At 46.3% G+C, this 25434-nt stretch overlaps 1 protein-coding gene across 5 annotated transcripts; it reads right to left on the bottom strand.

Annotated features, from left to right (window-relative positions):
• On the bottom strand, window positions 1-24487 carry BID (BH3 interacting domain death agonist). Of its 5 annotated transcripts, none has more exons than XM_067306908.1 (8): window positions 24266-24487; window positions 22119-22214; window positions 8548-8651; window positions 6646-6714; window positions 4474-4675; window positions 3248-3393; window positions 2091-2294; window positions 1-1005 (listed from the first exon to the last, which is right to left on the bottom strand). In XM_067306908.1, exons 4-8 carry the CDS (start codon window positions 6652-6654, stop codon window positions 994-996), a joined length of 573 nt encoding a protein of 190 aa, XP_067163009.1. In that variant the 5' UTR covers window positions 6655-6714; window positions 8548-8651; window positions 22119-22214; window positions 24266-24487; the 3' UTR covers window positions 1-993. The 5 variants fall into 5 exon arrangements, with proteins under 5 accessions (XP_067163009.1, XP_067162988.1, XP_067163005.1 ...); XM_067306887.1 differs by having other exon boundaries at window positions 4465-4675; window positions 24266-24473; XM_067306904.1 differs by lacking the exon at window positions 8548-8651 and having other exon boundaries at window positions 4465-4675; window positions 24266-24474.
• Window positions 24488-25434: the final 947 nt, after the last annotated feature.

Below are 25434 nucleotides of genomic sequence, written 5' to 3'. Positions count from 1 at the left end.
TGTATTGCCATGAAAAATGACCTTTTTATTTAAGTTAAAAAAAGGCAAAATATTTACATTCTCAAAGTTCTGAGGCAGCTGGATGAAGCCTCAGCTACCCTGTGTGTGATCACATACACAAACACCTGAGTCATTTCTTTTGCTCAACAGGATACCAGTGCCCTGAGATGTGAATGTAATAGGGTCATGGTCAGAGATGCCAGGTATTCTTCCTGATTCAAGGTTGATAGCTCCTTTGCTTTACAGCAAGCTATTCTAAAGCTAAAGAACAGTTTTTTCCCCTCAAGCATATCCAGAGTATTGTGCTCCCTGAAACAATTTACCCTTGTACTTTTCTCTAATTTTCTGCTTTAGTTTCATTTCTCAAGCAAGCAGAGCTGCTGTGGATTAAGACTAAACCATCTAAAGCGATACCTCACCCTACCTCTTTCAGGGTTGTTTCCATCTGTGGCCAGCTCGCTCTGAGATAATCTAGATTTTTTTTACCTTGGTGAGTGGTGCTGATGAACCACCCCTTCTACAGCAGAGGCCTTGCTGGGAACAATTAACATTCACCATAGCCCAGCTGCAGCACAGAAGTCTGCAGCACCACAACAGGATGGGGGAAGACAGTAGCTAAAGCAGAATGCTGCAGTTGGGGTCAGGCTCTGTGGCCATGGCATTTCCTCTGGAGGCACAAGCCTGGGTCTGCACCTGCACTAAGTCTGCTAATGAAGAAAAACAAACAAACAAACAAAACCCACCCCCACCCACCCCCCACCCTATCTGACAAAATGATAAAGGGCAAGCACTACTCCTTACAGGTACTGGCAGGACGCTCATGCAGCTCACACTACTGTCATTGCTGCGCTAGTCTATGAAAGCCTATCTACATAGCTGTGCCTCCTTTTTCACAGCTGTATCTCAGAATTAAAATAATTTGACTATATCAAGAGGAGTAGAAAGTCCTCAGGAAGCTGCAGTCTCCACCGAGGTAGCTGGAGCAGAACTTTCTCACTCACGCAGCTAGCAGGAAAGAAACAGAACCAGTGTTAACAGCAGTAGAGCCTTGCCCCAGCCGCAAGCCCTGTGCCTGCCTGCTGCCTTCTGCCTTCCCTGAAGAGACTCAGCAGCTCCCAAGGGAGGGGAAAAGCAGCAGCTTCAGCAGCTGCCACAAGCCCCCTGTGACTCCACTTGTCACCAGCTGAGAGTTCTGCCTCCTGCTCTTGCTGTCACCTGCCCGACCCCCAACTCTCCCCTCCCCCCCCCATTTCTGTGCTAATGGCAGAACTGGATTGGCTTTGAGAGCTGGCGCCTGGTGCTAACATACAGCAGCGTCCCATGGGGAACGGTCTGTAATGGCCCTTGTCTCGGTGCCCAGCTCTGTTCCCCACTACTGCTGCTACCTTGGGGAGGGGAAGGGAACCATCAGCTAAAGGAGCCCTTTTCCTGCCCTCCCCTGCTTTGCTGTCAGCTCCTTTAACTAGCCCTCTGTTTAGCAGTAAGGCAGCATAAGAGCTACTCTTGTGATAAAATGCCAGGTTTCTGGGATAACTCAGTGGCCTTGAGCTGAGCTGAAGGGAGAGCAGTGCTGCCCAGCCCAACCTGAGGCACCTCGCTGCCTAGCAGATAACAGCCCTGGCGTAAGGCACTTGTCTAGGCTCACGACACTGGGTGAGCAGGGTCCCTCTGGGGGGGGTTGCTGATGCTGCCCACAGCAAGGCTGCAGCACAGGGTTGTCCTGCAAACCTGTGGCACTCAACTGCAGCACTGCACTCTTCCCAGTGTGTGGCAGGATCACTGCCCTGCTTGGGCTCAAATCCCATTCTTAGAGGCACTGCCTCTTGGAGAGTGCAAATAAGTGCATGCATGGGTGTATCTGGGTGTGCACGTGCACATGAGTGCAAATGCACATGCATGCACACATGTATGTGCATGTACACATGCACATTTACATAGAGGGACTGAGGCAAGTAGAAGTTGAGACACCCCTCTGTTCCCCACCCCCACAGGGCATCAACTTTCAGAGCTTTCAGGACTGAGGGTCCCTCCCAGCCAAGCCTCCAGAGCCCAGCACTGAGCCGCCCGCCGCGCTGTTTGACAGCACTCACCATTCCGACAATGTAGGTGTGGAGGTGTTGACTGATGTAGTTCACAGTGGTGCTGAAGACGCGCTGTAGAAGGGAGGGCACTCTATTTGCAATTTTTTTAGTTAAGACCATTGCTAGCACTAACAAGGCCTTCTCCTGTTCCATGTCTGAGGGGATGGCCCTTGCAAGCCCTTCCACTGCCTGTGACAGGCACCAGGTTATTTCCTGTATGGAGGAAAAGGTGTGGGGGGGAGGGATCTCAGTACAACAGCTGCAGGAGAAAGGGCTCCCCACACTTTGTACCGGTGACCAACACTATTGTCCAGCCACCTCACAGGGTGCCTCTCTCTCTTTCCTCCTCAGCACAGCAGCCTGCCAGGGCTGTTGAACACCCCAGATGGCAATGGGAATGGCTAACCCAGAGCTCAGCTGCTCACCCAGGCCCAAAGCAAAGGCAATAGCACGTGTACTGCTGGAGAGTTTAGACAGCACTTATAAATTTGGGGCATCACAGTTACCCCCCACCCCCAGACCTTCCTCAGGGCTTGCACCCAGCCTGCCAGGCCTGGGCTCCCCAATGGTGTAGCCCTGAACTTCACTGTGTTTAGGTGGGGACTAGTGAGGAGAAGGCAAAGCGAGTTTCACTGGAAAGCTTTCAGATATAGGAGCCAGAGAAAGGATCCAGGCATGCAACAAATATTGCCTTGCTCCCCTTGCCTTGAACAAGTATTGCCCATGTGGCCAGCATCAGATGTACAGGACCCAGCACCAGCGTCTCTGCACCTCCTAAAGATCTTTCAGACAAATACTGAGCTTTAACCAGACTGCTGATTTTCAAAGATGCTAAGCCCTTGAGCCCACCAACCTGAGGTCAAAAATGCCTCTGAAAACCTTCACCACCTCAATTTCCCCATCTGCAGAAAGGGGATGATGAGCCCAAGGAGTCCACTTTGCAGGGCAAAGGCTGCTACAGGGTGCAAAGCTGCCACAGCATCACCCCTAACAAATGTTCATATCAAAGGTAAATGTAGGGGCTGAATTTTAAGCTGGCAACAATTAATTAAAGCAACAAACTAGCAAAAATGCAGATGTTGCCAGCTTGCTGCTTCAAAGCCACAGCAGGAAGGTTCAACAACATTTAAAAGGAGAACTACTAGTCGAGTTGTTTTTCCACTCACCTCTCTAGACAAATTCTCATTCAGAAAATGCTGTACAAGATCATTTACTACTTTTGCTTGGATTTCTTTATCCATCTGGTCTCCAATCTCAGCGAGCTGAGCACCAATGATCTGGAGAATTTCCTCATTCACCTCAGGGACAAACACTGCCAACACATAAAGCAGGATTTAGTTGACAGGCTGCAGCAAGACTATGTTCACTGCAGGTAAGTGGATTCATGGCATCCTGGCCATCTCCATCAACCCCTGCCCCCCTCTCCCATACTGCATTTGTAACAGCTATATGTACTATAGGTCGTTCATTTGTGTCCATACAACAATATAAACTTTCCCAGAGACTGTGTGCAAATAGTTTAAGCTGTAATCTGGGTAAGATGCAGCCTCACCCTGCCCAAAAGAAATGCTATGGGGCGGGGGGGGGGGTAGTTAGAATATATCAAACCAAAATTTGTACAGGACATTACAGCCAACGTTTTGTCTAGAATTGGGGAGGGAAGTGGAAGAGCTCATGTAATTTCTTCATGACCACCATTAAGACCTCTCTTAAGCACCATCTAAAACACAGCATCTCCATTTTGCAAAGCTTCCCAATGCTACTTGGGACATGAGACCAATGCAGATTTGGATGGTGGAGCGCTATGTACTGTAGCAGGTCCTCTTAGCCCTACTGAGATTGAGATCAATGCATCAGATGACACATCCTGTACAAGGGGGAAAACTCTGCTGCAGATAGCTACTTAAGTACTAAGTGTACCAGTAACTACATGAGAAACTATCTCTACCACACTGGTACAGCAGAAAGGGATGAACTCAGCAGCAAAAAAAGAGTAGGTTCCAAAATCCTAGCCCCAGAGCTAGTGCTGTTAGGGACCAAGTACTGAAACTCTCTCCAAGGAGCAGTGTGAAACCTGACATAGATCACACTGCTTAAGAAGAATGATCATATTAGTTCCAGCTCTGGGGCTCTTGTCTGATGTACTACAGATAAAACAGCCAGGGTGACAAGTAATCCAGAAAACCACAGGGAGATAAAGTGCTAAGCATTAGCTGTATTATCCCAAGTGTTAAAAATCCCAACAAGCATCACCATCAATAGCCATGCAGTAGAGTTTCTCAATGGAGAGAAACTTACTCCTCTACAACAGGCCAGCAGAGGAGAGAAGGCAAGAAAATAAAAATAACAAGCCTCAGAGGCTGGTGGGAAGGAGAGCACTCACCCGGCTCACCATTCTGCAAGTGGCCACTCCGATTCCCATCTGTCTGAAGCTCCCCCTCATCATCATAGTAGCAGACACATTTTATGGAAGGTATGATCCCTTGGCTTTGTAGGGCTTGCAGTTGGTCTCCAAACTCGCAGTTGGAGGAGCTCTGCAGAAAGTTGTACAGGAGGATACATTCCATCTGGCTGGATCCATCGCTGTGGATATCCTAAACATAAAAGGCAGTCACTATTAAACCTAACCCAGGAAAAGTACAACTAAATAAGTCTGCGCATACATTGTTTTCCAACAGTGGACACACTTTTCTGGCCTCCTTTGAAGGTCTTGAATAATGTCAGCCAGGAGCCTACAAGACTTCAGCAAATGCATGTTAACTCCTAATGTTTACTCACAACTATTTGATGGCAAGTGCTAGTTAGCTCTGCTCTTACAAACCAGAACCAACTGTTCTTCCAAACTTGTTTTTACGAGTTAGCAGAGAGTTGACTTTCTGAAGCAGTGAGCTCACCTTCTGTGCGCTCCCAGCTGTTGCAAGGACTGCACCCCTGATCAGAGCTCCTCTTTCAAAACAGAGGTGTACTCAGCACAAACCATTCACTTCTTCATTCAGACATCTGCATTTGGAAGACTTATCCCTGGATTTGGGGATTAGGCATTCTACTTCCTATATATAACTGTAAGCCAGCAGCTCTCAATTTAAATGTAATCAGAGCATGGCAGTCATGTGGTGAACAGAGGTAAAAGAAGCTTGCAAAAATTAAGGTTCACATTTCAATTCCCTCTTCAAAGGGATCTAGACGAGGTCTAGAATAAACCTGTTCAGATCCCTGTAGAGAGCCATGTGGCTGCCAGCTAGAAGAGTGACAGCGAAATGGCAGACTATTAGCATCTGATATCATCTACATCCACCCTCAGAGCAGGCATGTGCTACCTCTGTGGCCATGCACCCTGCCCCCAAACTACAGTCAGGCTGAGGTGGCCTGGCAGGTAATTAGATTGATGTAAGCAAGAGGTCCCAATAGAGCATAGGACTCAGGCCTCATAACCAGCTAAGGCCTCTGTAAGAAACCAGGAGATTGGCCAATAGTTGTAATTAAGCAGCTAAGAGAGAGCAGGATGTTGTGCAAGTGCAGAAATAAAGTGTGTGTGTGTGGGGGGAAATCCCTGCTCTGGTATGCAGACTGTCTGCCTATAAGAGAAGAAAGTGCTTAAGCCTAATTGGGAATCGCAAGAAGAATCAAGGCTAAAGTAGAATGATTTTTCTTACCAAGGGCATAAGGTAATCAATGTGCAAACAGGATGAACCAGATAACTGAAGGGAAGCTTGGGGGATCTTTTGGGAAGTGGAACCTTTCAAGGCCACCCATACCTATGTAACCATACCAATATCATCATATAGGGCCCAGATTAACAGTATCAGAAATACAAATTTGGGTATAGATATAGCAAAATTGGGACCAATGCAGGAAGTCAAAGATTGACAGAAGGAAGATCTTCCAATAATACAGGTGTGAATGCCTATGGATGGTAGTGATGCTCACCTGGTGACCCAAGTTCTCCAGGACACCAGAGGCCCCCTTGCACAGCCTGCTGGGACTTTCCATCAGGTTTATATACAAAAGACTTGTTGCAGGATGGCAGAGCGAGGAGGGTTAGAATTGTACCCTAACACTAAGTAAGGTGGGGAAGGAAGGGCAATAGACTTCTATTTCAATAGCAGTTATGTAGTTAATAAGATTTGTGTGATAAATAGCAGCTTTATAATTGTGTTTAATACTGTGCAAAATCATGTAATCATAAATTGATTATAGAAGTGTGTCTACTAGTCAATTAGTTTAACTGATTTATTAGTTTTAGTTGTGTGCTGCTTAACCAAAGATTGTAGTCTCTTAAATCAGCCATATCTCAAGCCTACAGCCTGAAGGGAGAGCATCAAATTGTGAGGTATCAGAGCAGCCTTGCAAACTAAGTTGTTTCATCCTCTTTTTGGTCATATTCCTGAAGGAGAAGAGTAGTGTCAGAGGCACCAGCAGGGACTCTGGGGGAGATGAGAAGGGCATGAGCTGGCACTTTTTTGATACATAGTATCAGAAGTATTTTGAAGTATTTTAGGCCAAGTGCAAAAGAGAAATCACTGGTCACTTTGAAGCACAAACCTCAGTCACATTTGTAACTTACCTTTTCCATGATAGCTCCAGAAATAGAGTGGCTCTTACTGCCCTCCGCTTCAGTCCCAAAGTCCTTGCCCTACAAGAGAGGGAGAATGGAAGGGATTAAAGGAATAAGAATTCCAACAAACACACACCGTTTACCAGTGCTCATGGGCCTGGCCATATCTTGTGGAAATGGGCCTTTCCAGTGATGAACATCCCTGTCTCTAGAAAGGGCTGCCTATTACAGACCAGCAGTCATAAACAAGGCTGAGAAAATCATAACTGTCCCAGCAAGAAGGGCCCTATGCAGGTCAATGAGGTTGGTAAAATGCCTTCCTGCCATAGACACATGGAAGACAGTGAAGGGATATGACCTGCAAATGGGGCTTTAGAGCCAAGAGGTGGTGCTAGGGATGGAAAGGACCATACTTTGTAGTGCCCAAGGCTGGAACAGAGAGCAGGGTTATCATAGATGCACAGAGGAATCTCTGGCCTTGCAAAGGTAACCCATGACTCTTGGGTTTTCCAGGTCCCTTGCAAGAGCAGGTAAGCCGCTTGGGTCTGTGTGCACAGCAGCGTATTTCCAAGTGAAACACTCAGCTGAGCTTACAATACATCTGCAGCACTTCAAGTGTCTATACAAACATACATAGATACATGTGTGTATACACAGACCACACAGGCTTATTTCAATACTTTTCACACAAGTACCTATGGACAGGGAGGGTTGGACTGGGTGTTATCAATGGCTCCTTGTTACTGTCCACTATATGTCCTCACATGACCAAAACAGTGATAAACCTCCAGGGAGGCTTGCTAGGAAGATGGAAGGGGGGGAAACAAGCAATCAGTAAAGCTAGAACAGCAATCAGTAAAGCTAAAAAACAAAATAAAATAGTGCCAAAGGGAGCAAGAAAGCCAAGTTGGGCCCTCTAGGCTGAGGAAGCCTTCCTCTTTAACCTGCCTGTACTAAAAGCCCAAGGTCAAGCTTCTCTGCCCCCATGCAGAGGCTGACAGGGCTGACCACTCCCAGCCTCCCTTGTGCATGAGCAGTGCCACAAGGGAAGAGGCAGGCAGGGAGGGCATAGAGGTGGCACCCCTCACCCACCAAGAAGGGGACCCATAAGAGCACAGTGCTCCCCTCTTCTTCCAGCCAGGCATAGCTGGCAGGTGGGACAGACCAGCAGGCCAAACAGTCACATCCGGTACATGAAGTCAGAGCAAGAGAGGCACTAGCGTGGCACAGCAAATGCCAAGAATACAGGACTACCTGCTGAGGCAGGGAAGGCAGGAACCCAGTTTGTGGACCTTACATTTGTTGTCCAAGATGCGACAACCCACAACTACACATGGAAATCCCTGATGCAAGTTGGCTTCAGCTCTCAAAGAGCAAGGCCTGGCTGAAAGTGGGCACTACATTTCCACCAGGCCCTCTCCACCCAGATCTGTAACCCGGCTGCAGCACAGGTGCTTGATGATCCAGATCAAGCTGAAAGCATCAAGAAGTCCTTCCAGATGAGCTGCTAACCACCATGGACCTGTGCTAGTGAAGAATTACCCTATTTTACAGTATCAGCTCCTCATATCTATATTTTAAATAAACAAGAGTGCAGGTGGAAGGGAGAGGAAGTGAAAGCAGAAACCAACTCAAACTCTGAAGGAAACCACAGAGTCGCAACTTTGAGAGATTAGGAATTTTTTAATTTTTCAAAGGCTCTTAAAAGTCCCAAGACCAAAAGACAATTTCAAATATGTCTATATAAAAACATAAGATAAAAAAAAAGTAGGCTCTTATCCATGAGCTTTTATCTCCGTTTAATCATTATATTAAACTAGTAGCTTCCTAAAACAGAGACCTAAGCTTTGCTGCTGCGCTTCAAGACATTGTTTTCTCTCTTCAGATCAAATCTCTACTCCTGCCACTCACCTCTACCCTAAGAAGTGTCCCCTAAAGGCTGGGGAGAATGCAGTGCTTTCAGTTCTCCTGGGACCAGACAGGGGCTCTGGAATGGGAGAGGGTAACCTCTTCTCCTGGAAGAGAGAGAAAGAGACAGAGATGTTCACTCAGGGGATAGAGAACTTGAGACAGAATCCCTAGGATCATGAGGCAAGTGGAAATTTTAGCATAAAGTCTCCAGCCAGATCTTTTTTGCAAACATCTCAGGAGCTGCAGACAGATGAGCAGCATTTCTCTAGGCTTGGCAAAGCCTCAGCTTGCACATATATTATACACACATACATATCATTTAATTTATATACACACACATATATGCGTAAATAAAGAGTTCAAAGTGATTCAGCCCCAAACCAAGGTGTTCATGTCATTGCTAATGAACAGTGGATGTCCTTAGACATTAACACTCCTGAGTTCACTACCACCTCCTGGACCATCATGGCTGATATTTACTATAGGATGCTTGAAGGAGTAGTGGACATAGGCTGCTCGCATCCCATTTGCTTTGAAAAAAATCACATTCATCACATTGTTCTCCTTGGGCTCCAGTGGGACCATCATCCCCACCCAGCTCCAGCCCATGCCAAAAGCCTCTTGCAGGACCACTGCAGTACTTTACAGTTGGTCAGATCAGTCCATGCTTGTTAATTCAGGCTGGTAACAGCCAGCTGATTTTGCAACACAAGTACATGCTGAACAAATCTCCATCTTCCAAATGGAAAGAAGTTACCTCATACTCCTTTCACATCATACTACATATGCAAAGGAGCAGATGTTCTCCTGCAGTTCTCCAACAGGAGTGTGATACAACACAAGCCATTACAGCTGTGAGCAGCACACAAGTAACTAAGTGAGTAGCAACACCAGAGAGATTTCTCTTGCAAGACTTTACAGTGAGACCACTTCCAACTAGCCAAACTGTGCTGTGATGACCTACTTTTTTTCCCCTCATGGAGGCAAATTCCAGTAAACTGCAGGAAGGTCAGACAAGTGCACTCAGATGGTGATAAAAAGACTAAGTCAAACATCAGCCTGCACAGAGACCAACTTAGTCGTTCCTACAGCAGAGGGTGGAATGAAAAAGCCAGGTCAAGCCACCTCCCTAGGGAGTTGCCAACTGACATGTCTTTCCAAGGAGAGCTCCAAATGCTGCTTTAAGGCCTTGGATTCCCTACGCTTTTTTCTGTCATGCTATTTCACACTGCCAGGAAGCCTCCTTTGCTCACTCCAAGCACTCATGAAACAAGTAGCCAAAGGGAAATGCACTATTGTCTTTTTCCATTCCCTGCTTTAAAAGGGAGGCACAGGATATTCCAGGCTGGGGAAAAAAAAGGGGCACTCTGCTCCATTCCCGAACCAGGAAATACAAGTCAAGCAAAACAGAGATCCAGATCTCTTCTGGGCATGCCCACACAGGTCAGCATGGAGAAGCAGGGCACAGTAGCTTGACACAAGACTATGCAAGCGTCTCTGCAGCCTCTAGTCAGCACGGCAAGCCAGTAAGAAAGCTTGAGTCTGTCCAGCTGTGCAAGTTCCTCACATGAATTCCTGGAAAGTTGTAGCAAGTTCTGGCAAAAGCTCTATAGCTCTGAAAGCTAAGCCTTCAAACCGTCTAGTGATTTTCAAAGAGAGCCTGAAGCTTATGCACTAGTCACAGCAGAGGTCCTCCCTGCATCCTGGGCACCCTACACAGGTGAAATACCTGGAGAAGAACCTCAATGCTTCTTGGCCCCTGCCCTGCCATACCAGCTAAGTGCCCTGCTAAGTGCTGCACCCAGAGATGGTGATGGGTGTGCATGGAGAGAGACCTACTGCACATGAGGGTTCTTCCCATCTCCTTCCCCTCAAGGGTTTGTCTCAGCTTTATGTAAAATTAGAGCCTCCTCGGGGCAAGTTCACAAAAAGAGACACATTCAAAACCACCCATCACAGCTGTAAATTTCAGGATTGTTCACTCCTGCACACAGGCAGAGATTAAGAACTGCCGGGGGGGGGGGGGTGTTGGGAGAAGCTCCCCAAATCCTTAAATGGTAAAAACATGAAGGCAAGGAGGCTTGGGGATAATTATTTCATGAATTCTTCCCTGCATAAAGGAAGAAAGTGAAAGTCCCGGAGGGGTTCCAGCCCTCAGATAACAAAGCTCCACTTGGGTGGTCGAAAAAAACACCTGGGAAAAGGAACAAGAATTTCTTTCATGCCAAAAAAAGGTAGTAATTCCAGAGACCTCAAGTTTCAGATGATTACCTTGAATCAAAACAAGGGCTTTGGATATTCAAAGTTCCTCCTGAGAACTCAGACTCCTTAATGGAATCTCAAAAATTGGACCTCTTAAAAGCAAGCCCCAAACAGTGAAATTTAACTATACTGCTGGCATCTAAAGTTTTTACTCATTAACACTTCAGAATCCTAGTAGTTTTAGATTCAGATTAAGACATTTTCTGGTGGATAGAAATAATTACTTTATACTGAATGAAAAGATCTGCTAGTAGGAGAATGAGACACAAGGGAAATAAAGGCTACAAACCCATCTGTACTGAGATCCTGAGTATATATGAAATGCTTTTCAAATAGAAGTTTATTTTATTTCCCTTTTTTGCACCCCAAAATATTTGGGAAAACAAGTAAATCTAGATCATTTGCTAAGCCTGCCTATGGCTGCTAAAAGTCTTTATGGAGTATGTTTTGGGTTTTTTAATTGAAATACCAGATAATTTGATTAATACATTATGATCTTTCACACTGAATTCACTCATTAGACAAGTGAGCTTAACATATTCAGTGGCAACAACTGCCTCTGAGAAACAGCCAGATGCCTTGAAGTGTTGAACAGATAAGAAAACAATTTGTTTTTTGGATCAATTCTTTCCATATTCCTTATAATTTTTTGCTTGGGGGGGAGTCGGAGGGAGGAAGGAATAATTTAAATGCAAGTTTAGGACCCTTGAACAAGCTCTGACAGTCAGACTGCAGGGCTTGTTCACTGCAGCTCAACATTTTGTCATGGGAGAGACTCAGCAGAGAAGTCTCTCGCTAAATAATAGGGCTGCAGTTGGAAGTCTGAATATGTTTCTTGTTAAAATTTCTTCAGTGGCAAATCTTTCTCATCTCCTTATTCTTTCCCTCTCCATCCTTCATCACTGCCTGCTGAAGTCTAAGCTGTGTATTGAAACAGTGATGAACCAGTAAAACCTGGGGAAAGTGTAACCTCCAGGTTGGGGGGAGGGGGGGCAGGAATGAAGAAGGAAAAAAAAAAGCTCAGGGAGGAAAAAACACACCAGAAAAGAGCAGCATAACAAAGGAGGGTGGAGAAGACATGTACCCTTTCCAGTCAGCCTGGTCACCTGCAGAAAAAGGCTGGGGTTACATGTTAATGCAGAGCATACAGTGAGTTTCATACTGAACCTTGCTCAAAAGGTGGCAGAGAGCACAGGGGCAGAGAGCAACAAGCTGAGTTAATCAAAACTCCTCCTGGAAAGCACTACTTGCTACCGCAAGCCTACAAAGAGGTGTGACAAAACAAGCATTTCTCATAACTGCAAGTCATGAGACGCTACCAGACTTCATGCAATGGGACTAACCTCAAGAGATGAGCTCTGGAAATCCAAAATAGCGAACAGTTACTTCCCTGTAGCTCCCACATACAATGCTTCCCTCATGAGGAACAGTGCAAACACAACCAAAGCAGTTTCATGAACCTCTGTGGATCTAAACAGACACACACATACACACACCCCCTTGGGCTTTCCCTTAGCTCTGACAACTGGAAACTGAGGTAATTACTTTCACAAAGCATCTATATTTCCAAGCTTGTAATTCTTGTGACACAGTTTCCACTAAAAAAAAAAAAAACACACACACCACACACACAACTGTCAATCTACTAAGATGCTTTTACGCCTGCTCCCCCCAACCCTGCCTCTGTGCCATCATACAGCCCTGCCTGCTTAAGTTGCTTATGTCTCAACACAGGCCAAAGGTTAAGTAAATCATTGCACAGCCTGAGCAATGCGCCCGCCAGCTGCTTGTCAGCGCAGGATGACAGAGCTCATTCCACCCTGACACATGCCAGTTTTCATGAGGGACAACACTGCAAGTTCTTCCCCCAAAGCAGACCTCCAAGGCTTCCTCCAAACACCACTTCAGCCAGTCATCATGAGGGCAGGTACACACTTCTCTCCTGTGGCAACACAGATCTTACAGGTCTGGGGTCCCATCTGTTTCTCCCTCTCATGCCAAGTTATATTTGCTTTTAAATCTTACCAACATACTCACCAGAGCTGCTGTTCCTAGCTGTACCCCACTAATGAGGGGTGGCAACAGGAAGGGTGACAATTTTCTCTTCGACTCCAACCTTTAAGGAGAGGGCAAGTTCACAGGGCAGAAAGAAGGGAGAGGCAGGACTGCAAGATAAATTACCTCCCATGGCTCTCTTCCACACCTACATCTCCTCCCACATCACAGCACTATCTCTGGCTGTTCTGGGAGGGGTGAGCCAGGGGAAAAGCCTCATCCACTGTAGGGCACTTCTCTCCTGCAGCCATTACCAGCGGTGCCATGCAACTCAGGGAAAGAGGCAGCACTGGAAGTTTGCATGGTGGAACCACAGAGGTACATACAAGGGTACTAGTCCCATGGGGCAGCTGTGGCCATAGCTGTGCTGGAGTGAGATGAAATCAGGCCCTCTCAGCCGTACCATTGCCACACACTTAGTTAATTCAAGAGCAAGCATTGCAGCTGCACATTTTGTCTTCCCAGGTAGGGAGCTGCACATGGATACAGTAGAGCTGCAAAGAGTGCAAGGCTTCACCTGCTCTACCAACAGCATGCAGGTCTGCTGTGCCTCCAGGCACTGCAAGCACATCACCGCTGGCAGCCCCCCACATGGCAGCAAGAGGGTCAGCCAGCAGCATAGGGATACCAGTTAGGGGAATTCTTGATAGCTCTCGAAGCTGCCTTAAACAAGAGCAGGTCCCAGGACTCCTACAGCAACAGTGCAAAGCCACCCTATAAATCAGCTTTCATCCCTTCTTTACAGTTCTCTGCTACATCTTCAAAATAGCTTGGAGAAGAATCCATCCCTTGAACAATGCCTCTACTTACCATCACTTCACCCGTCCTAACAGCTTGGTCTGCAGCCTGCACAGACAGCAAGTTAACTGGTCTTTCATCTCACAAAAAACCCCCACCCATTTCATGTTCTCAGCTGTACCAGACACTGTCTGGTTAGGAAAACATACTCTTTCCAGCAGCAAACCCACATGCCTGTAGGACTGATTCCTTTAACAACTCATCTAGATTCTGAGACATGTCCTGTATGAACACCTGGTCAGACATGCTATCAGTCAATAGACCTATTGTGTGAGTTGCAAAGATAAAGATATTTATGTTTCACATTTGGGTTAGGAGTGAATTAAAGTCTCCAAAGCTGAAACAGCAATAATGCATCAGTCATCAAAAAGCAAAAAGCAAAAACTTACAACCTACACATTGCTCTCTGACTGGCAGCTGAAGGATAAAAACCTTGCTTTATTTTTGGCAGTTGTGATGACATAATTTCTAAGAAAAAAAAGCAGTGTTTTTTTGTCCCTTCCTGTACCTGTTGGATATTACTTGTCTTGCAGTCAAACACTTCACTGTTGAGCTGCAGAACAAGGCATCATTTTACAGATAGGAAAACTGAGGCACTTGGAGATGATGCGACTTGCCCTGTCACCTGGCATTTTAAATCCATGTTTCAGGCCACAACTGCTCGATTCCACTGCCTTCCTGAAAGCATTTCACATGCACTACTGCTTTACATGGTGAACTGTTACCAGGAAGTCAGAAAGAGCAACAGCACCATAGACCTATAGAGTTCCTTATTACAGGATATTTAGCTGTGCCACACTGCTCTCCTAGCACCTTCAAAGTCATGTGAGTGTAAGCAAACTCCAAATCATCCAGCCCAAAGTCCCTAAAGGAATCCCTATCACCCTGCCACACTCGGTTCCTTGCACAAACTCAACAGGAACTAAAACAGCCCAGCTAGCAGCAGATACCAGACTTCTTCCCCATGCTTCTCTGCTATGGAAGGAGAAACTTGACCACTCCCACAGCAGCTGCATGTGTACTTCAGACTCTGCAAGGAGAGAGAGAACCACTGCAAAAGGGAAGATAGCTTTATGGGTTTTTTTCCCTTAAGATGTAAGCCTTGTTGATCTGCAACAAGGTTTAATGAGGCAAAACAGTGCTGAAATTCATTTTAATAAATAGGATATTATGACCACAGGGAACCTGTTCCCTATGTGGTTCAGCCTGCAAAGGACATGCCAGCCCATAACAGTGCTTAGAAGGCCCCATGATTTTGCCTCCTCCAAGACACATTGTCCTCCTAAAGCAGAAGGCGATCACAGGCTTGAGGGGTGGAATGGAAGGGTGAGGAGAAGGAACAGAGACATCGCAATGTATGAGCCAGGTGAAGGATGGGCTGAACAAGGCCCTTTGTGAATTTGTGGCTGCCCATACCTGTGCTACCATGAAAGCAAAGCAATGGTTTAGTGCCATCTGGGTAAAACCAAAGCCATTGGCTTGAAGTTTCTCAGGGCTTTCCCCATCATAGGGAACTACAGGTGGCCACAGCTTCTAAATTACAAGCTTTTTCCATGCATTTCCCTCAGAGAGAAGCTACAACCCTATTAGCTTCATTTCAAAAGTGGCAAACTGAGAAGCCTTAGGGTAGAATACCTTAGCTGAGATGCCAGTAGGTCTGTGGCCCAGCTACGGACAGACCCTGTCTCCTAGTTACAAGTCATTTATTTGCTAGACTTTTAGGAAAGATATTCTTCTTGTCAGAGATGAGGCTGCTCAGATCCACTCCCCTTCTCACTCTCAAATATGTGGGATGATTGCTTGAGGCAGTTAGCTTTTGTTTCTCTTACTTTCAGCTTCAGACTGCACCCCCTTCTCAAGATTTCTGAATAATCTCACTTCCAATCGCTCCAGCAAGGGGGAAGGGGGGGGGGAAGCAGTTTGCTCATGATGCTATTTATGTAAAAATGCATTGAAACATGCTGAATGCTTCTAGCTCCCAACAGTTAAGTTTCACTGTATATTTATCTCCCAGTATTCAATGGTACTGAAGCTCTAAATGGGCCACAAAGATCTGATGCCCCTAGATGCTTGTCTGACTACCTCCTTACTGGGGCATATTTACCTGTGCTTCTTTATGCTGCTTTAATACGTTAAGTGAGTGTCTCAGCCTGGACTCAAAGTATTCCCATCTGTGTATTTTTACACAAATACTTTGCAGAGCTTGTTTGGCATTTTATTTTTTCTTTTTAAAGAAAAGCTTTATTATCTATTCTTAAGAGAAGTCTTGGATTGGTCTTTTTATTAAATATTTATTTCATCTCCCTGTGTTTGGCTACTGTTTACACACTTTTTCATTCTATGCTTTTGGATGAAGATCACTCTGACGACACGAACTATAACAACCCTCCAGTTACCAGGGCAATACTCTGACTTCTTAGGAGGAAAAACATTCAACTTCCTCATCAGCCTTTATTTTGATTAGGCTCAAAATGCCCTTTCCCTCTGGCCCCTATATAACATGTCAGTGAGCAGGGAGGAACACAGCCATATTACTGATTCTCTTTAGAATGAAGGCAGGAACTTTGGATCATTGTGGTTTCTACGTCAGATTAGTGATGGAGGCAGCACAACAACACTTTTCAGTGCTCTTCAGAAGCCAGCATACAGATGCTACTGGGCTGAAGTTTAGTTGGCAGAAGACTTGTATCTTGAACTGCCCCAAAGCTAAGAGCCAGAATTTGGATTCAGCTAACTAGAGGTACTAGAGCCAGATTCAAGCCAAATTTACACATCTCCATATTTTGAGCATGTCCAGATCTAAGAGGAAGGTGCAAGATTTGGATCCTGACTGCCATGGTCATTCACATCTGGGACTGAGCTTGTTTTCTCCTCAGGTGCAGGGCAAAGCATCTCCACAGTCAGGTTAGCCAGCCTTGTGTTTCATTTCCTCAGAAGCATGAGAAAACACTTATCTAAACAGCCATAGCTGGACCTGACACGAAGAAGCAGAATAATGCCAGGAACCATCACGTAAGACTGTTAACAGGGCTGTTTACTGTTCACAAGCCCAACCATATCAGACCAGCAGCTGCAACACAACTCTACAGTAATGTCATAGGGCATATTCAAGCTGTTGTTACTGTTTGCCCCTTGGGCCATGACTGGAAAAAAGCAAGGACTGAGGAATCATGATTCTGGTCTTTTGACATTACAGAGGAAAAACAAATAGACTAGAAGAGCAGAGAGATCCTCAGTAGTGTTGATAAAGGACAAATGCTACTAACACATGGGAGGCATAAATGAAGGTTTAACATGAGAGAAACAGGGAAGTTTCTTGCAGATTTAGAAAGCAGAGCAAAGCTGACAACTATCCTACAGAAAACTTCAGATGTGCAGCAAAAAACAGAGGCAGATTGTCAGCTCCCTCTGCATGGTAATTCCCTTGCACCCCTTGCTGGTTTGCCCTGCTGGAGCATCAGCTCCAGATGCCTGCACTCTGGTATGCCTTTACGGTCAAGCAGGGACAAAGTGCTGAGCCCCTGGAAGTGAGAGGACAGTCTCTGAGATCACTTGGCAATAGGAACTCTGAAAAATGCAGGTATTGATCAGACAAGAACTAGCTACCAGAAATCCTCAGGAAGGGGGACTGGTTGTTGGGGCTTGGGAATAAAAACTGACATGCCACCCAGAGGACAAGAATATACTTCTTATTTTTGTTTTAACAGACTTATGGCTGTTCTCATGTGCCAGCATAGGCACAGCTCATCCATTAGTCAGGGAAAAAAATAAAATAAAATAAATTCAGGAATGCCACTTCATATTGCAACTTACACACATCTCACAGCTGATACCCACAATAAAGAGGAGTGTGAAGAACCTGTTTTTTCTCCACCTGCCTGGCAAGTTACATGAGCAAGGAAGGAAACATCAAAATCAAAAGAATGTCTCTATGGACATGGGTGGCCACCAACAGTGACACAATCTCTGCCTTCAGTTACCTTCAGACCATATGACTGGACAAGAATTATTCTTCCAGACTCAAATATTAGGAATATCTGTACTGCTTTCTAAAAGACAGCAGCTATGAAGATGCTCACAATGTAAAAAGTTAAATGCTGGATCAGCATGGGTCATTTGAATACACATGTCTAAGGAACAATATATCTAAAAAAAACATCACACTGATCAAATCTGCCTGCTTACTGAAACCAAGTATGCAGATGTAAGAGCCAGGACGGCACCAGCAGAGCTAGCAGGTAACAGTTCAGAGGACAGGACAGTCTCCTTTCAAGAGTTTTTGATTGGTTGTTTTTTCCAGACCAACCAGTACTCCCCAGAACTACTTAAGTGGAGCCTGTTCACCTTACCAGAATCAGAAGCATTCACTATAAGGGCAAGGGCTAAGGCAGTTAGAGAAGAAGGGGTACAAAGATATATCTTTACATGAGCATGCTTAGTTGCTTCAAAAAGCACACACAACCCTTTCAATATCTGACAGCTTCTCCAAAACTAAAGATAAAATTTAATGTTTAGGAGAATGAAAGTTCATTTTAAGTGCATCAGCTACAAACATCCCTTCCTTTTAGGTAGGGAACAACCATGTATTAGTAGGACAGCCAAAAAGATGATCCATGGAAGAAAAGCACAACACTGCTCCTTTGATTACACTGGCCTTAGGAAACTCTCCCACTGTCCTAGTCTTGCAACTGCCACCTCCCCCTCCCCCACCAAATAATTCAACAGATGATGCCAGGGAAAAATAAAAGCATACTGAAGAGATATTTTAGGACGGGTCACTGTGCTCAGATGTCCCAAATAACATTAAGCTGAGCATCAAACTGGGCAACCAAGAATGATGGTAAGACTATGAATGCTGTTTTCAGTTGACCAGAGCCTTTTGCCAGCATTTCCTGATTTAATGTTTTGTGAGATTAAAGAGAGCATGATCTCTTTCAAGCACTTTTAACAATGATACACAGCCAAGAGAACATCCTCTTTCAAATAAACGGAATGGGCTATTGGGAAACTATGACAGAATTGCAGAACAGTAGCCTCCAGGAACACACATTTCTTACTGCCGGGAGAAATCTGTGCAGTTACACAAGACACCCTAGCACCCTGCATTGATCTTCTACCTGACACTGCTTCAGGCTCCCTTGCTGTAGGTCTAACAGCACTTTGGAAATGTGTGGATTTCACTAGGAGAAGAAACATGACTGTGCATAAAAAAGTGCAGAGCATTTCACTTTCAGTTTTAGCTTAGGAGGAAATGCAGATTAACTCTTAGGCCCAGGAAGTGAATGTAAAACCAAAACAGTGACTAGCTGATCCAAGTGGATTTGTTCTGTATACCTGTTAATCTAAGGGTGTAACAATAACTACACCAAGCTATCCAAAGTTACACTGGCCAAGAACATGTTTTCCTCCTTTAAAGGAGATGAAAGAGATAGCCCAACATGTTACAGAGACACAGTCATTGCCCATTCACCATGAAACTGCAGTGGGGCATGCTAGGAAGTGACCAAAGGTCAGGGTGCTTCAAGGTCAGAAAATACAGCAGATTCGCTGTTTTTAAACAAAAATTCAGCACACATGAGCACTCATGTACGCAGTCCAATTTCCCTGCTTGTTAGCTGAAGCCAAGTAAAAGCTCTGAGCTCTTTAAAATAAAGTGATGAGCGAACTACTGAGGTAAAAGGTTAGAGCCATAATGACACTTCTTTGTCATAAGAGAGGATAAACAGAGAAACATTCAAAGAATGAGATGTGCAGCCTTTTCTTCATATTCATGAAGTAGGCCAGCCCAACCAAAACCCACTGTGCACCAGTGCACACGGGGGCCAACCAGCTGGAGAGCAGCTCTACAGAGAAGGATGTGGGAGTTCTGGCAGACAAGTTGACTATGAGCCAGCAACATGTTCTTGTGGCAAAGAAGGCCAATAGAATCCTGGACTGTATTAGGCAGAACATTGCCAGCAGGTTGAGGGAGGCGATCCTTCCCCTCTGCTCAGCACTGGTGAGGCTGCACCTGGAGTGCTGGGTCCAGTGCTGGGCTCCCCAGTACAACAGAGATGCAGAGCTACTGGAGTGAGCCCAGCAAAGGGCCACAGAGATGATTAAGGGAGAGAGAGCTGGGACTCTTTAGTCTGGAGAAGAGAAGGGGTGGGGAGGGAAATCATCTCAGTGTGTATAAATACCTGATAGGGTGTAAAAAAAGGAGCCAGACTCTTCTCAGTGGTTCTCAGTGACAGGACAAGAGGCAACGAACACAAGTTGAAACACAGGAAATTCTATCTGAACATAAGAAAAAGCCCTTTTACTGTGAGGGTGGTTGAACACAGTAACAGGTTGCCCAGAGAAGTTGTGGAGTCATCCTTAGAGAGATTCAAGACTCAACTGGACACAGCCCTGAGCAACCTGCTCTAGCTGATGGGGGTTGGACTAGATGATCTCCAGAGGTCTCTTCGAACCTCAGCCATTCTGTGATCAGGAAGGACTCTGTCACCTCCAGTGCTACATCAGAGCAAAGAAATAAAGTAATAATTAAAAAATAAATAAATCAGGAGACTGGATCAAGAACAGAAATTTCTACTTCCTCAAGTCAGTCCAAACAATGCTCTGACTAAGCCATAGGGCTACCGAAGGGGGATGGGAATGAGGGCGGGACTCTTAGAGAAGCTGTTGGGGGAAAAAAAAAAAACAACACACACATTAACACACAACATAGTAAGAACTGTACACTTGTGCAACTGTTTGCAAAAGAATGAGCAGGAAACTGCAGTCAAGCTCATTCAGCTACGGAGAAAGTGTCTAACACACACCACTGCCAGCTATGCATAGAGTCCTGGTCATTATCGGTTATAGTTGAGATAACTCCAGGGCAGCAGGCTGTCATTCTGTATAGGCATCTGCCACAAATCAGGACAATCACTGAAACTTAAGAACAAATCATTTTCAAATCCAAAGAATATGACTTATTACTTCTTTTTACATTTTACTCTTCCTTTCTGTCCTCTTTGGACTGGGTCAGTCTAAATCAGACTTTAAAATCCCTGGGGCAGGGACCAAACTATATACACTCTGTATTTCTAATCATTAACTGACGAGATTTAGCTAAAGCTGAACTGAGTCCTCCCCCCTCATCCCAAGATAAATCACTCAAAACTAACAGACAGTCAAACTTCAAGTAGGAGTTTTGCATCTTTGGTCAAGCTATGAGTTCAACTATCTAACTAGAAATATTTGCATGTACTTGGCTTTGTACAGCACACAGATCAATACAATTCCTACCCCAAATGGTTGGTAATCTGACGTAGACAAAAAACCCACAACACACTAAGAGAAAACCAAAAGACAGCACTGTGCAAAGAAACATCAGATTTGCTGGTAAATTCTGCTCTTTCACAGGTTGGTGAACTACTGGTCAGCGGAAATGAAACCTGCTCATTTGCAGTTAATTCCTCTGAGCAGAGAAAACCACAGACCAAGCTGACTCCCTTACCCACCACTGCCAGTTAATCCATACCCAGAGGCAATGGGAGCTCCTTCATCAAGGACCCTAGATCTATAGCTGCTCCCATGCAGTTATGCCAGCAGTCTCTGCACTGGCATTATACAAACTGCTAATGGCTACTGGGTCCTCCTCCCCCCAGCGCACACTGCAGCATAGCACTGTGCATTTGAGGTGACATAAGGGAAGCAATAACTTCTAAACTCCAAGCTACCTCAGAAAGGTCTCCAAAGGTGGCAGTTACTAGATTTATGTGCCTGCCTGCTTCCAGATTAAACATTTTCATTCTATTACAGAAAAGTCTGTTTGATCTGGCAGCTCTTCAGACTCCTGCTGAGTCTGGATGACTCCTGCTATTCTCTTGCACAGGAAAAACAACACAGAAAACCCATGATATAACTGATCCCAGGTAAGAGTACTTAGTGAATGTATACAAATACATCAGACCTCTCTACTTACACATCACAGCTCTTAGCGTTTGGGAGCTACCAGAAATCAAAAGCCACAATGAGCACCTTTAGGGGCCCTCACATCATATAAAAGATTATTACCCTAGTGATGGGCAGTAGGGCACAATTCTCAAGATCAGAGACTCCAGGTTTGCACAGGCAATGTCAAAACTCTGCTGATGGTTCACAGTAAGAAATAGTATCAAACTCACTAGCTCAGTTGTACTAGTTCTGGCTGGCCTAATCTGATTGTAAGAAGCAGGGGGAGAGGGGAGACAACACAACAAAACCACCTAACCAAAAACTAAAGTCTATTTTTCCTTCCTGAATTCAGTGATATCACCAAGTATAAACAAGTAGGATCAGCCAAATAAGGCAAGATCTTCACACCAGCATTTCTTAGTACAAGCTCCACTGAAAAGTACATACTATTACTGGTTTTAAGTACAGATCAGTGTGTAGGCGACAACAGAGTAAGTGCTCAATGAGACACGCAGCCTATCCAGAAGACTTACAATCAGATGTTACGCTCAGCATGTGCACAATGGAGTCTTTGCCTTGTCTGGTCCCTAAGCCCTGCCAATCAGTTACTGTAGTGGCAGACACACAACCTAGAAGAGAAGACAGAAAAATGGGAAGAGATAGGTTGCAGAAAGTCAAGCAAATAAACTGCTAGCAACACTTTTTTTTTTTTTTAATAAAATGCATTCCCCAACAGCATCAGCACAGAGGAGGTCACAAGCAGTGGATATTGCAATGTTTTTTTACCCTAAAGAAGACTCTAAACAGAGTTGAACTTTTTATAAAAAGATGACCAAAAAAAAATTTAATATTTTTCAAGATGTTATGCTTCCACACACACATGAAAACAAAGTTTCAATTTGATTATTGACAAAAGCCTTTTAACAAAACCCAGTCATTTTTCCACAAGAAGTGGACTTTTGCAAAAAGCCCTTTACAAACAACAACAACAACAAAAAGATAATTTCCTGTTGGGGAACCACCTTTGCTCCCTCCTCACCCAAACGTTTTAACCATTTTGAAAAGACAGTGAAAGAAGTATTCTATGACTGTCAGGAGATCTTTGGCTCAACTACCCTAAGAAACATCAGAACAGTTCTCAACCTCTCCTGAAATAAGTGTAGATTTTCTGGATTAAGAGTTTAGTGATTTAAATACCTCTGAGGCCCTGTACTTTGGTCTTTAGTTAAAGCTAAGAAATACTGTGCTTTAAAAATAAAATAAAGACAGACAAAACCCATCAAGTTCAAAGCCATTGTCACCCCAAGATACCGAGACCGTAACTTCACCACATGCACTATAAATCCATTCCAGGGGATGGGACCTGCTCCCTCAGTTCCCTTCCACTTCACACACTCTCCAGCTCCCTGCTCCAGCCTTCAGATAGTCACTCTGAACTGAACATTATCATTGTATCACAGGAACACGAGTGCTGCTCACAGCTGACAAAGAAACAGCCAAAGCACCGATCACCTTAACAGGCTACCACAGCCACCCACAGCTCTACAGAAGATAAAGAGTTGAGAAAAAGCACACACTGAACTGACTGATCTGCATTGCTCACCCAGTTTTCCTGCAAATTATGGCGTTATTATTAGAAACCACTCCCACATCCCTCTGGAGTTTCTGCTACAGGATTAACTCCTTGCTCTCCTATTCTGGGCAGGTATTCCTCCAGTCTGAAAACTCTCACCTAGGGTGAGATACTGGACTATACTAACTAGGATAAAACAAGAGAGAGGCAATACCTCAAAGATAAATCATAAAAAGCTAAGCAGAAGAGAGAGCACTATGTAATAGGAGAGAAGGGGGGTGGGGGGTTGATTATGGCTGGGGAAAGTAGAAGACAAGCCAGAAGAAATAACAGAGCAGAGACAAAAATCACAGCACAGAGAGAAGTGGACAGAGAATGGGATAGTAAAGAGCAGAGAACAGACAATGTGCACAAAGACAAACTGATCAGCAGAAAACGGAAAGTAAAACAAAGAATAACTGACCTACAGAAGAAGATCAAGATAGGATTCAGCAGGCAGAAAGAAGAAAAACCAACGAACTGTCAGGAGAGAGAAAAGTTTCCAACGGCAATAAAAGAGAAGGTAGAAACCGTATACACCCTCTCTCACAGTGCCAGTGACCTGGGAGGGGAGTGGAAGGAGAAGAAGCAAAATGAAGGGGTTCTTAAGGAAAATAATAATAATAATAATGAGGCCCTGGGGCTCCCTAACCCTGCACTGCCAGGTGCAGGGGAGCTCCGCGGCCCTGGCGGACCCCACTGCCGGGAGCCACCAGCCCGCGGCAGGCCGCCACCTGCCCGCCCCGGCTTCGCGCTTCGCCCCGCGGCGCCTGGCAGCGGGGACAAAGCCCTCCCCGAAGGCAGCAGCCGCCCGCCCTTCGCTTCGCCCCGGGGAGGGCGAAGGAAGAGGCCGATGCGGCCACGGTCCGCGGCGGCAGCCCAGCGAAGCCCGTCGCGGGCTCGCGGCGGCGGGGGCAGAGGCCGCCTCCCCCCCCGCCCGGCGACAGCGACAACGCGGGGCCAGGCGGCCCGCGCCGCCGGAGGGGAGGCGGGAGGAGCCCGCCAGGAGCGGGCGATGCGGTGCGGTGCGATGCGGTGCGATGCGATGCGATGCGATGCGATACTCACCTCACCGCTCCGCGCCGCCGGCAGGCCCCGGGCGCCGCGAGCCAGGCACCCAGCACTCGCCCACTTCCTCCTGCGGCCCCGCTATTTCAGCGCCAGGCTCCGCCCCCGCCCCGCTCTTCGAAACGGAGAGGGAAAGCGCGGCGCGCGGGGCCGCGGCCAACGGCCCGCGCCGGTCAGCGGCCAACGGACGTAACGGCCAGTGGCCCTCGGCCCGCGCGCGGCGCGGCGGGGGGAGGGGCGCTGCCCCGGCAGGCACCGGCGCGGCGGAGGGCCGGGAGCGGGGAGGTGGAGAGCGCCCGGCCGTCGCGCCGCCGCCGCCGGGGCTTTCCCGGGAAGGGAAGGGAAGGGAAGGGAAGGGAAGGGAAGGGAAGGGAAGGGAAGGGAAGGGGGCCCGGGGCGGCCCTGAGGCGCTAGGGTCGCGGAAGGGCGCCGCGCAGGGCCTGCCGCATGGGTGCAACGTCACGTATCTTCCCGCTCACCGCAGGCCGCAAATGCACTTCCTTAGAGCAAACACAGGACCTATAAAAAAGACCAAAAACCACAGCTGCGATGTGAAGGGGCCGGAGACTGCTGTCAGGCCCGCGGCGCTGCCGGTGACCCGGCCTCGGCAGCCTCCGGAGGTGCAGGGGCCAAACAGCCGGGCGGGTGGCCAAAGCCAGGGGCAGGTTTCTTCTTGACCTCGGCTCCGCCAGGCCCAGGCACATGGACAGGAAAAGCTCTCCACAGAGTGTATTCTGCCGTGCAGGCCTGCCCACAGCCTTGGCCGATATCCAGGGCAGGAAACCTTCCCCCACCTTCCCTAGCCCGCTAAGTGTTCAGGGGAAAAACGTCTATAGGTTGTCGACAATCAGCAGAGAACGGCATTAGAACAGGCTAAAATAGAGTAGAAATAAACACTGATCCAGCCTCCTTCCAACACCCCCCCCACGGAGATACCAGCCCATCAAATGCCCAAGAGTGGTATCGCCAGCTTAGCTGTTTGTCTCGGAGTTCCCCACTTGCAGTTACAGCGTCTTTCAGATATACACCAACTTCGTCTTAAAGCATTTCAGGTCCCTTGTCCCCACTATTGAGAAGATTATTCTGGAACTTAGATGGTTTCAAACCTTATGCTTCTCAGCCTAAATCTATTCATGTTCAATTTATAAATATTAAAGGCTATATGGATT

The sequence above is a fragment of the Apteryx mantelli genome, chromosome 1 (assembly GCF_036417845.1).
Source record: "Apteryx mantelli isolate bAptMan1 chromosome 1, bAptMan1.hap1, whole genome shotgun sequence".
In the NCBI taxonomy this organism is placed as follows: Eukaryota; Metazoa; Chordata; class Aves; order Apterygiformes; family Apterygidae; genus Apteryx; species Apteryx mantelli.
The sequence above is the reverse complement of the archived record's forward strand: the minus strand, read 5'-3'. Positions and strand labels throughout refer to the sequence as shown.